Here is a 12,678-nt window from a genome sequence, read left to right on the forward strand (position 1 = left end):
TTCACAGTCCCCAAGTCCAGAACAGACTATGGGAGGCGCACAGTACTAAACAGAGCCATGAATACATGGAACTCTATTACACATCAAGTAACTGACGCAAGCAGTACAATAAAAAAACAGATAAAAATACACCTTATGGAACAGCGGGGACTGTGAAGCAACACAAACATAGGCACAGACACATCCATTCACACATACGATGCACATGGATTTTGTACTGTAGATATGTGGTAGTGGTGGAGTAGGGGCCTGAGGGAATGTATTGTAATGTTTTATAAATTGTATAAACTGCCTTAATTGTATAACCCTGCCTTGGCAGGAACTAATGGGGATCCATAATAAACCCCAGGAAGAGTAGCTGCTGCCTTGGCAGGAAGTAATGGGGATCCATAATAAACCCCAGGAAGAGTAGCTGCTGCCTTGGCAGCAGCTAATGAGGATCCATAATACATACAAATCTCATAATACAAAAAAACTCTACAATTCACTCTAAAGGCATTCTGGAAAATATGCAAATAAGGCTTTACAGTAAGAGTATTTGTTACCGTAAAACGACTACAGTATAATTATTGGTACTGTAAATCAATTACAGTAACAGTATTAGTATACCGTAAAATAGTATACCATAAAAATATTAACAGTATACCGTAAAATATTATACCATAAAAATATTAACAGTATACCGTAAAATAGTATACCATAAAAATATTAACAGTATACTGTAAAATAGTATACCATAAAAATATTAACAGTATACCGTAAAATATGGTACAGTAACATACTGTTTTTTTTACAGTGTATGTTAGCACTATAGACAATAGACTCAACCTCTGCATAGCAGCACTACTTACCGGTTGGACTCTGGTTCAGAGGAGGTGGTGCTGGCAGACAGTTCTGCTCCAGAGTCTAGGGGCTGTAGTCGTCTAGCCATACGTCCAGACATTGGTTTAGCCAGCCGTCGTAAGGCTGTCACCTCCTGGCTCTTCCTCCTCAGGACCAGCTCCTGCTGACGCTTCTGACACTCCAACGAACGAATCTGGTACTGATGGGGGAGAGGTCAGTCAATATATGTGTGATTCTGTATATTAACCATACATTCTCAATGTCAGTAACCTGGAAATGGGTAACAGAGAAAGAGAGAAAGAGACATACACTAACAATACATGAAAATGTAGATCCGAGGGCAGCCTAGAGGTTAGAGAAGCAGACCAATAGCCGAAAAGTTGCTGGTTCAAATCCCAGACCGGTTGATAAGACAGTAGGAGATCAACTGGTAACCAGAAGGGTGATGGCTTTAGAACCTAGGTGCAGTCTACTGGGGGTTATCATGTGAAGCAGGAACTTTCTTTCAGCACAAAAACACACACACATACTTCCTGTCGTCGCTGCTCCTTCTTGAGCTGAGCGATCTCTCTGTTCCTCTTGGCTTCCATCATCCTCCTCTTTAGCTGCTCCTCCTTCATCTGCTTCATCACCGCCACCTGGGGACAGGAGGACACACTGCACTTAGCTGGAGAGTACCATCAGTGCCTGAGCCTTATTGAGAGGCAAGGTCTCAATGTTGACCAAGTTCTTGACATCAGCGTTTCCTAGCTTTGTTTCCTTTCTCTCATTTATTGGGTAGGGGCTGGGCAAGGTCTCAACATTGCATATGATAGAAATATTGCAGATAGAAATGCACTTAATGTAGCCTATAGAGCTAGCACCATCCCCTGCTCCTCCTTCTCCTCCTTGTCCCCCCCTCCACACCTCATTCTCCTCTTTCTCCCCTTCTCCTCCTCCTTACCTTGGCTTTCTTCATCTCGTTGACCTCCTGCTGTAGTTTCTTCAGTGCCTGTTCATAGCGTCCTTGGTTCTTCAGTAGCCTAGTGTGTTCCTTCTGTGCTGCCTGTAGTTTCATCAGGTCTCTGTTCATCTCCTTCAGCCTCTTCTCATACTCTGATTTAATCCTGCTAGCCTTCTCCTCTGTGTAGTTCTCCATAGACACTGAATGAGGAGAGAGGGAAGGGAGATAGAAGAGAGGAGGAGATGAAAGAGAGAGAGTGTGTTTGAAAGAGGTACATTCGAGACAGAGAGCAGTGTGTCTATTCAGCATCTATGAGTCACTCCACTCACTGAGGGGATCCTGTGTGCCTACACTACCCATAGTTCATAGTTCTACTCACTGAGGTTGTGCAGTACTCTATCTCTCTCCAGCTGTGTGTCTCTGATCTTGTTCTGCAGCAGGATGAGTTTCTCTTCATACTGTAGTTTGAGCTGCAGCAGTCTCTTCTGACTGTTCTCCAGCTCATCTATCAACTTCTGCTTGATCTCAATCTCACTCGTCAGGTCTGCCAGATCCACCTGGAAATTAGCTGCAGGGGGATAGAGGGCAAAGAGAGGTCAAGGGTCAAGAGGTGAAAGGTGAAAACTGTGGCTCTCAGACAGACATGTTATAGTAGAGTGGGGCAGTTGCAGATTTCAAATTAACTCCTAGCCCTAATGCTAATTAGGCACTCCTTGTAGATCTGAAAGGATTGGATAGGTAAGCAATATGGTAAAAGTACCGTACAGCCAAACAGAGGACAAAATGGTACTTTCACCATATTGCTGATGCCCATCAATCCTGTCAAAGCAACAGTACACAAAGGCAATAGGTTGAACTGGAATGGAGACATTTCTGCCACTGTCATTGTTGTCATCCACTAACCTTTCTCATCAGAGTCAGAGTCTGAGTCCACCAGACTCTCATCACTGTCAAACTCCTCTTCATCTCTCCCTTCCTCCTCATCCTCCTCCTCTTCTTCCTCGTCACACCCGCTCTCTTCCTCCTGCAGAGGTGACATCACATCCGAGTCCATCTGTCCGTTTTCTCCGTTCTGTCCGTTCTCATGAGAATGAAGCTTCACTCGTTTCTTCAACCCTTTCTCTTTCTCTGGGCTGCAGTTAGAAAAGATTGACAGGCATCAGAGTAGGACACTCACAGACACACACACACATACATACATACACACATACATACATACATACATACATACATACATACATACATACATACATACATACATACATACATACATACATACATACATACATACATACATACATACATACATACATACATACATACATACATACATACATACATACATACATACATACATACATACATACATACACACATACATACATACATACATACATACATACATACAAGTAGAGAGAGAGAAGGCATAGCTCATAACAGCTGTGACCCAATAAGAATGTTTATTTTTTATTTACCATATGAATCTATTACTAATATTGATTACCCATTCATTACACATCATGTGCCTCTGATTTGATTTGTCTGATTTAATTTGGGACTCTTCCAAAAAAATCAGCCATTTTGTTTTGGGACTGTTGCCAAGTGAACATGGAGAGCTCAGTTATTAGCAGAGACCTCTCACTCTCCCTTTCTTGATCTCCCTCTATCTGTCCCTCTCGATCTCTGATTATAAGTGAATTAGCCTGTGTTAACCTGTGACTTTGTCCATGCTCCCCTCTCCCTCTCACTCTCACTGGTTAATGAGAAAATGAGAGCTGCTCATCACTGTGCGATCAATACTACACTACCATCCTGGCCCCATTCCAATTCCATTCACTCGCTGAATAGAAATGGGATTGTGCCCAACCCTGCTCTTGCCCCCTTCAATTCTTGCTGTCAATGGCAGTTTCCTCCTGTCCTCCTCTCCTCTCCTTTCCTCTCCTCTCCTCTCCCTTCCTCCTCTTACCTCATCCTCCTCTGTCTCCTCTCCTTCTTCTTCAGCCTCTCGATGTCTGTCTTGGCTCGACGAATCACGTCCGTCATCTCCGCCTCCATGGAAAGGGAAGGGGAGGAGCCTAAGGGGTGTGGCCCCGGGGTGGAGTTATGAGAGGAGGAGGCGGAGAACGGGGAACGGGAGGAGAGACGGGTTACACTGCGACGAAGACACTCGTTCATCGACTCGCTCTCCAGGAGCTTAGATCTGGGGGGCAGGGGGGTGGAGGGGGGGGGGTAGAGAGAACAAGAAGACAACCAGATGTCATTTGTCAAACTTAACTCTTACTGTATACAGAACATAATCTGAAAGTTCCTCAAACTACAACAAAATAAAAACTCCATGAACAGTACAGTAACGGTAAAACACAGTGAGCTGCAACTCAGTCAACTGCTTTCCCCCCACTCAGTCTAAAGCTCATTACAGACTCTTACCTGAGCTCCTCGATCTCTCTGATGTAGTTCTGGATCAGAGCACCAATCTCCTCATTGCCCTCACCTAGAGGTCAAAAGGTCAGAGTTCACAGTCAGGTACCGTGAGGTCACAGTGAGACATAAGAGGTTAACACTTCTTAACTACATGATATGGACTGTGTCTGAAAGCCTTATTAGCTGTCAAATCCTTGTTTCCTCAATTCCTCTCAAAGCTCATTGGAGGAGAAGGTCTAAGGGATGGATAGACCTTGGATCCTCTCCTCCAATGAGCTTTGAGAGGGACGTGTAGAAATTGAGTAAACAAGGAAGGCGAGAAAAATGATTTAATAGCTATGAATGTTTTCAGACAGCCACAATCTGCAACAATTAGCCAATCCCGTTGGAGAGTGTGTGCGTCGCCTCTCTCTGTCTTACCTGACTTAGCGAGCAGCGTGCTGACCTCGTTGGCGAGGAGCGTGGTGACCCGTGTGTTGAGGTGGTCGATGGTCTCCTGCATGGCTTTGACTCTCATGCGTAGCATGTCGTTCTCTCTCTGTAACATAGAGTTCTCTTGGAACAGATCACTGAAGCCCTCTGAGCCGTCTTCACCCGCCACACGCTTACCCTGGGGAGGGGGACAATACACATTCAGGAAGATGTTATCTCATCCAATGAACATACAGAACAATGCCATTTCATCCAATCAACAAACAGAATATAGATTTTTGTATCACTTGTTCGTAAAAATTCCTATTTTCCATTTTATTTCTTGACATACTGGTCAACAACACCTCAGCCAATCATAAATTAGACAACACTATTTCAACCAATCACATGCTCCATTACTCTCCAACACAGATCCGTCAGATCGGATCTTTCCTGTAACTCAACAAGGTCATCCATTGGTTACGCACCATTAACTCAGTTAACCATGAACTCTCTCTTAATCACATTATTGTTCTAAACCATCCCTCGCTTCCTGTAATCTTCCAGGCCAAAGATTAAAGTTGATTAACATGAGGGAATGGATCTTTTTTTTTTTATATAATAATAATAATATTTCCATTCCTTCTTTCCATCCTTCCATCCCTTCCTTTTTTCTCTCCCAAGTCCCTACATCGCTTCCTCTCTCCATTGGTCCCTCCACCCACTTCTCCATCCTCCAACCTCTCCCCCTTCCTTTCTCTATCCATTTCCCTTCTTCTCTCCCTCTATCCATTGCTCCCTGACTCCATCCCTCCCTCATTCTCTCTACCCCCCCCTTACCCCATCCATCCCTCCCTCCCCCCATCCCAAACCTCTGTCCCTCCTTCTATCCCTCCTTCTCTCCTTACCGCTTTATACTCCAAAAGTTCCATTTGTAGCCTGGCGATCTCGCCCCTCAGAGCAGATATCTGTTGGCTGGTCTTGTCTTGGTTCACCACCACCTTGTTCTTGATGTTCCTGGCTCTGTTGGCATACTTCAGAGTGTTCAGGGTCTCCATGAAGTCCCGGTCCGACGGACTCACACACGCGATCATCACCGTACGACTGGAGAGAAGAGCGGTATGGGGAGAGAGGAAAGGAATATGACATGTTATAGAGACTTACTAGTGTGTGTGTGGGTGTGTGTTTGTGTGTGCGTGTTACCTGTTTCCTCCCAGTGAGTCCTGTAGTAGGCGCGTTAGTTTAGAGTCTCTGTAGGGAACATGTCCTCCTTTCTTAGCCTGGTCCCCCAGAGCACTGATCACATTCCCCAAAGCCAGCTAGAACAAATACTCATCATTATCACGTTTCTCAGCACCAGTTAGAACACATACACAACATCATCATCATACACTCACTCACAAACAGGGGCGGATTAACGAAGGGGCCCATATGGGGCAAAACAAATATTATTATATATTTTTTTATCCAATCACAGGAGCCCGCTCTCAATGTTCAAAATACACCAGAGAGCATAATTTGGCCACAGAGGATCAATAGTTTCAAAAAAATTACTGGATTAAAGGGATACTTCGTTATTTTGGTGCAGCTGTAGAACTTTTTGATGATCTGAGGTCCCATGCCAAATCTTTTCAGCGTCCTGAGGGGGAAGAGGCGTTTTTGTGCCATCTTCACAACTGTGATGGTGTGTTTGGACCATGATAGATCCTTAGTGATGTGGACACCAAGGAACTTAATGATGGTGTTGGAGTCATGCGCGGCCAAGCAGTCGTGGGTGAACAGGGAGTACAGGAGGGGACTAAGCACGTGCCCCTGAGGGGCCCCCGTGTTGAGGGTCAGCGTGGCGGATGTGTTGTTGTCTACCTAAATCACCAGGGGGCGGCCCGTCAGGAAGTCCAGGATCCAGTTGCAGGGGAAGGTCTTCAGTCCCAGGGTCCTTAGCTTTGTGATGAGCTTGGGGGGCACTATGGTGTTGAACGCTGAGCTGTAGTCAAGGAACAGCATTCTCACGTAGGTGTTCCTTTTGTCTGAGTGAGAAAGGGCAGTGTGGAGTACAATAGAGATTGCGTCATCTGTGGATCTGTTGGGGCGGTATGTGAATTGGAGTGGGTGCAGGGTGTCTGGGATGATGGTGTTGATGTGAGCCATGACCAGCTTTTCTAAGCATTTCATGGTTAAAGATGTGAGTGCTATGGGGCGATAGTCATTTAGACAGGTTACTTTGGCAGTCTTGGGCACAGGGACTATTGTGGTCTGCTTGAAAATTGTAGATAATACAGACTGGGTCAGGGAGAGGTTGAAAATGTCAGTGAAGACACTTGCCAGCTGGTCAGCGCATGCTCTGAATATGCATCCTGGTAGTCCATCTGACCCTGCGGCCTTGTGGATGTTAATCTGTTTAAAGGTCTAACTCACATCAGCTACGGTGTCACGCCCTGGCTCTGGGGACTCTAGTATGTTGAGCCAGGGTGTGAGTTTTCATTTGTTTTTGTTCTAGTTTTGTATTTCTATGTTGGCCAAGTGTGGTTCTCAATCAGAGGCAATGTGTATCAGCTGTTGCTTGTTGTCTCTGATTGGGAACCATACTTAAGCAGCCAGTTTTCCCACAGTGTTTGTGGGATCTTGTTCCAGTGTGGTTTGTGTTAGACCGAGGACGTCACGTTATCGTTTGTTGTTTTGTTCGTGTTTTCATTATTTAATAAATATGTTCACCTTTCACGCTGCGCCTTGGTCCTCTGTACCCGACGATCGTGACAGAAGATCGCACCAACACTGGACCAAGCAGCGTGTCCAGGAGCCAGCGCCAGAGGTATCGCTAAAGGACATCAACCTTGACTGGGCCTGGCCCACGGGGAGGAGAGGCCCCCAGACATTTTTTAGGAGGGGGCTCACGCCGTGGACGACGGGGCAGCAGGAGGCCGCGATAGAGCGGTCCAGCGGGTTTGCAGAGGAGGCCGTCAGGTTAAGGGGGCCACTGGTCACAGAGGAGAGGGAAAGTGTAGAGGCACGGCGAGAGGTACTGGGGTGTGTTACCAGTCCGGTCCGGCCCGTTCCTGATCCCTGCGTAGGGCCAGTGGTGTGTGTCCCCAGTACGGTCCGGCCTGTTCCTGTTCCTCGCATCGAGCCTGTGGTGCGCGTCGTCAGCCCGGCCCGGCCTGTTCCTGCTCCACGCACCAAGCCTATGGTGCGCATCGTCAGCCCGGCCCGGCCTGTTCCTGCTCCACGCACCAAGCCTATGGTGCGCATCGTCAGCCCGGTTCGGCCTGTTCCTGCTCCACGCACCAAGCCTATGGTGCGCATCGTCAGCCCGGTTCGGCCTGTTCCTGCTCCCCACACCAAGCCAGTGGTGTGCGTCGTCAGTCCGGCACAGCCCGTGCCTGTTCCACCGGTGCCTGGTTCGGCACCGGTCAGTTGCTCCACGCCGGAGCTAGAGCAATCCGCTCCACCGGTGTTCAGTCCAGCTCCGGCCAGCAGGGTCAGACCGGACCAGGGGTACTTTGGGGGGTTGGAGAGGGAGTGGGAATCATGCCCGGAGCCGGATCCGCCGCCAAGGCGGAGTGCCCACCCGGTCCCTCCCCTGTGGTGTTTGGTTGGCGAGGCCGGAGTCCGCGCCTTTGGGGGGGGGGGGTACTGTCACGCCCTGGCTCTGGGGACTCTAGTATGTTGAGCCAGGGTGTGAGTTTTCATTTGTTTTTGTTCTAGTTTTGTATTTCTATGTTGGCCAAGTGTGGTTCTCAATCAGAGGCAACGTGTATCAGCTGTTGCTTGTTGTCTCTGATTGGGTACCATACTTAAGCAGCCAGTTTTCCCACAGTGTTTGTGGGATCTTGTTCCAGTGTGGTTTGTGTTAGACCGAGGACGTCACGTTATCGTTTGTTGTTTTGTTCGTGTTTTCATTATTTAATAAATATGTTCACCTTTCACGCTGCGCCTTGGTCCTCTGTACCCGACGATCGTGACATACGGAGAGCGTGATCACACAGTCGTCCAGAACAGCTGGTGCTCTCACGCATTGTTCAGTGTTGCTTGCCTTGAAGCGAGCATAGAAGGCATTTAGCTCATCTGGCTCGAGTCACTGAGCAGCTCGCGGCTGGGCTTCCTTTATAATCCGTGATAGTTTGCAAGCCCTGCCACATCCGACGAGAGTCAGAGCCGGTATAGTATAATTGCCTGTTTGATTATTCGTCGGAGGGCATAGCGGGATTTCTTATAAGCGTACGGGTTAGTGTCACGCTCCTTGAAGGTGGCAGCTCTAGCCTTTAGCTCAGTGCGGATGTTGCCTGTAATCAATGGCTTCTGGTTGGGATATGTACGTACGGTCACTGTGGGGATGACGTCATCGATGCACTTATTAATGAAGATGTGGTAAACTCCTCAATGCCATTCGATGAGTCCCGGAGCATATTCCAGTCTGTGCTAGCGAAACAGCCCTGTCAAGACCAGATTGTTTTTATTGATCTCAGTTTTTCAGTGTCAGAGTAGCCACTCATTTCGGTCATTTGTATGGTATAAAAAATAAAAAATGTAATGGAAATCCTAAAAACGCCTCTGCTCAACTGTAGCCAATGCCACATGGCTTTATAATTACGTTTATTTTTTCATCAACAGTAAATTTACCACGCACTGAATTGCATCTTTGTGCGTGGATTTGTTTACAGAAAATTAGGGTGTGCCGGGAAGGGGGTGGGTATTATTTCTTAACACACACACACGCGCACACACACACACTCCTCACCAGGCCACAGTTGATGGATATGCCCTCCCGTGCCCTTTCTCCCGTTGCTCCGGTGCGTTTGAGTCTCTCTGATCCAGCTAGGTCCACAAAGTGAAACTTGGCCATCAGAGTCTCATACTCAGGCTTGGTAATAGACCCTCCATCTCCACCAACACCATTCACCTCTCCGTTCACCTCCCCAATCACACCTCCATTTACACCTCCATTCACCTCACCATTCTCCTGGAGAGAGAGAGAGGGGATAGAGAGACAACAATTAGTAAACAATTATCAACAAACTTTTTGTGTTTTATTACCACTTTATTCAAACTTTTTCATTCTTTGTATTACTGTTATTACTTTACTTGTCACTCTGATACGTTAATCTTTCTCCTTTTCACTCCTCTTTTCCTTCTTTCCTCTACCTTTATTTATTCTCTTTCCGTCCCTCCCTCAGTCAATACATCTACAGTGCCTGTAGAAAGTCTACACTACCTTTAAAAATGTTCACCTTTTGTTGCCGTAGCCTGGAAATACAATTCATTAAAATCATTTTTTCCCCCATTGACCTACACATCCTACTCCACAACTTCCAAGTGAAAAACATATTCCAGATTTTCTTCAGAAAATAAAAACAGAAATATCTTTGTTGGATAAGTGTCCACCCCCCCTTGTAATAGCAATCATAAATTAGCTTGGGTGTAACCAATCACCTTCAAAATCACACACCAAGTTAATTGGCCTCCACCTGTGAAATTGTAGTGATTCACATGATTTCAGGATAAATTCAGCAGTTCCTGTAGGTTCCCTCTCCTGGCCGCGTGTAGCTCAGTTGGTAGAGCATGGCGCTTGCAACACCAGGGTTGTGGGTTAGATTCCCACGGGGGGCCAGTATGAAAAAAAATGTATGCACTCACTAACTGTAAGTCGCTCTGGATAAGAGCGTCTGCTAAATGACTCAAATGTAAAATGTAGTGAATTGCAAAGCAAACACTCAACCATGAGCACCAAGGAGCTTTCAAAAGAACTCCGGGACCAAGCACAGATCAGGGGATGGGTATAAAAAGATTTCAAAGGCCTTGAATATCCCTTAGAGCACGGTCAAGACGATTGTTAAGAAGTGGAAGGTGTACGGCACCACAAATATCCTGCCTAGATCAGGCCGTCCCTCCAAACTGGATGACCGAGCAAGTAGGAGACTGATCGGAGAGGCTACCAAGAGTCCAATGGCAACTTTGAAAGAGCGACAGGCTTTTAAGGCTAAGGCTGGTCAAAGTGTGCATGTGACAACAATATCCCAAGCACTCCACACATTTTGCTTGTATGGTAGGGTGGCAAGAAGGAAGCCATTACTCAAGAAAGCCCACCTGGAATCCCATTTGAAGTATGCAACAAAAAAAAACTTGATTCTGTAGCCATGTGGCTGAATGCATAAACCCAACACATCACCCAAAGAACACCATCCCTACTGTGAAGCATGGTGGTGGCAGCATCATGTTATGGGGATGTTTCTCATTGTCAGGGACTTATCAGGATAGAAGGGGAAATTAATGGAGCAATGTACAGAAAAGTCCTAGAGAAAAAGCTGCTGCCCTCTGTAAGAAAGCTGAAACTGGGACAGAATTTCACCTTTCAGCATGACAACAACCCGATACACACGGCCAAAGCTACAGTGGAGTGGCTAATGAATAAAAAGGTAAATGTCCTTGAGTGGCCCAGTCAGAGCCCTGACCTAAATCCAATCACAAATGTGTGGCATGACTTGAAGATTGCTGTCCATCAACGCTCCCCAAGGAACTTGACAGAGCTTGAACAAAAAAAAGTTAAAGGGGGGGTAGACTTTCTATAAGCACTGTAACTACCACCTCTCTGATCCATAACTCCCTCCCTCGCCCTCGCCCTCACCCTCCTCTCTCCCTCCCTCCCCCCTACCTCAGTTTGTTGACAGACTCTCATCTGACAGAGGTTGATGGTGAAGATGGCGTGAGATCTGGAACTGGATGCGTTCATCTGGGTACTGGCCGTGGTACGAGACAACGCTCCCAGCTTCAGACACTGTAACATCTGTAATACATAAACTGTTAGTACTGTACACACTAGGGCTGGGCAATACATCACATTTATTTGATTAATTTGAATGTATGTTTTAGCACGATTTTCCAAATGCCTGTATTGCAATAACCTCATTTTTATTAAATGTTTAGTTTTTATGAGCATTTATGTCCGCTTGTTCTCATGTTGTCTTTTTGGTCTCCTTCTGCTATGACTGTGCACCTTCCCATTTACACACACACACACCAAGCCCCTCCCACACACACCAAGCCCCTCCCACACACACCATGCCCCTCCCACACACGCCATGCCCCTCCCACACACCACCAAGCCCCTCCCCCTGCCACTCGCAACAACAAAGATGAGAAATCGCTTTTTCCTCTCTGACAAGCAGTTTCAACTCGCTATTTGCATTTGAACTTTGGTCCAACAGAATCGGTCATATGGACACCAAAACACAATAATTTTACTGTAATAGAGGAGAAGTTAACCTTTCTAATGATACCCTTTTTATGTCTCAACTCCTCAAATTGCGCGCAGAGAAGACACTACTAAAATGGGAGTATCAATGAACATTGATTCTGGAAAATGTATGCTCAGTTTGTCGCACGCGGCACTGCGGTACCATATACCGCTAACAGCATTTAAGCCAAAGGATGTTATACTAGCTGTCTAGTCTGTGTTTTATAAATGTACAATAAGCATAAAACACAATTATATAAGGAATTGACAACTCGTTCTCATTCTGAGAAATAAGGTACACCACTTGATTTCACTTGATCTGAACAACGTGGACAGGCTAGCATGCTGTTCAAACTTGAAGTTGGAGACAGACAGAAGGGTGTGTTCATAATAATTCAATGTTCTACCTGCTTAACTAGCAAATAGAAACTTGAAATAAAAAGATTAGCTGGCTACTCACTAGCACGTGGTGCTTGAGAAATTGTTTGAGACCTGTGTTAATTTTCTATAATGCCTACTACAAGATTTTTGTCATTATTAGTGAATGTGCATTATGCATGGTTCTGGTTAAATTTGTAACAAAAATGGCATTTTCATAGACAGACTTGAAAGCCAGATCAGTGATTATTGCAAAAAAGCAGGTCAAACTATTTTGATAAAAATAATTACATTATTAGTGGGTCTTATGGTTGTGGAAGGATTATATTTAGCCTAGGTATAATTTCACAAGCCCTGAATTCATTAGGTTATTGCTGACTGTTTGAAATGCAGTGTATTTCACCTTTAACTGTACAACAAAGCTTATTTAGAGAAAACATTTTTTTTTAAATCA

General features: G+C 45.8%; 1 protein-coding gene across 2 annotated transcripts in view; it reads right to left on the reverse strand.

The window, feature by feature from the left end:
• kif21b (kinesin family member 21B) overlaps positions 1 to 12,678 on the reverse strand; it is a gene marked incomplete at its 3' end in the record, with an annotated part of 91,941 nt that overhangs the window by 23,225 nt on the left and 56,038 nt on the right. The window contains exons 5-16 of one of the 2 annotated variants that reach the window (XM_084167472.1): positions 11,265 to 11,396; positions 9,354 to 9,563; positions 5,822 to 5,937; positions 5,527 to 5,722; positions 4,628 to 4,817; positions 4,214 to 4,277; positions 3,753 to 3,986; positions 2,690 to 2,919; positions 2,166 to 2,354; positions 1,787 to 1,986; positions 1,374 to 1,481; positions 852 to 1,042 (exon numbers count right to left, since the gene is read on the reverse strand). In XM_084167472.1, coding sequence (XP_084023598.1) covers positions 852 to 1,042; positions 1,374 to 1,481; positions 1,787 to 1,986; positions 2,166 to 2,354; positions 2,690 to 2,919; positions 3,753 to 3,986; positions 4,214 to 4,277; positions 4,628 to 4,817; positions 5,527 to 5,722; positions 5,822 to 5,937; positions 9,354 to 9,563; positions 11,265 to 11,396 — 2,060 coding nt within the window. Of the gene's footprint in view, positions 1 to 851; positions 1,043 to 1,373; positions 1,482 to 1,786; positions 1,987 to 2,165; positions 2,355 to 2,689; positions 2,920 to 3,752; positions 3,987 to 4,213; positions 4,278 to 4,627; positions 4,818 to 5,526; positions 5,723 to 5,821; positions 5,938 to 9,353; positions 9,573 to 11,264; positions 11,397 to 12,678 lie in introns of both variants that reach the window. The other variant, XM_084167471.1, reaches the window with a different exon arrangement.

This window comes from Coregonus lavaretus, assembly GCF_964263955.1.
Source record: "Coregonus lavaretus genome assembly, chromosome: 8".
Lineage (NCBI taxonomy): Eukaryota > Metazoa > Chordata > Actinopteri > Salmoniformes > Salmonidae > Coregonus > Coregonus lavaretus.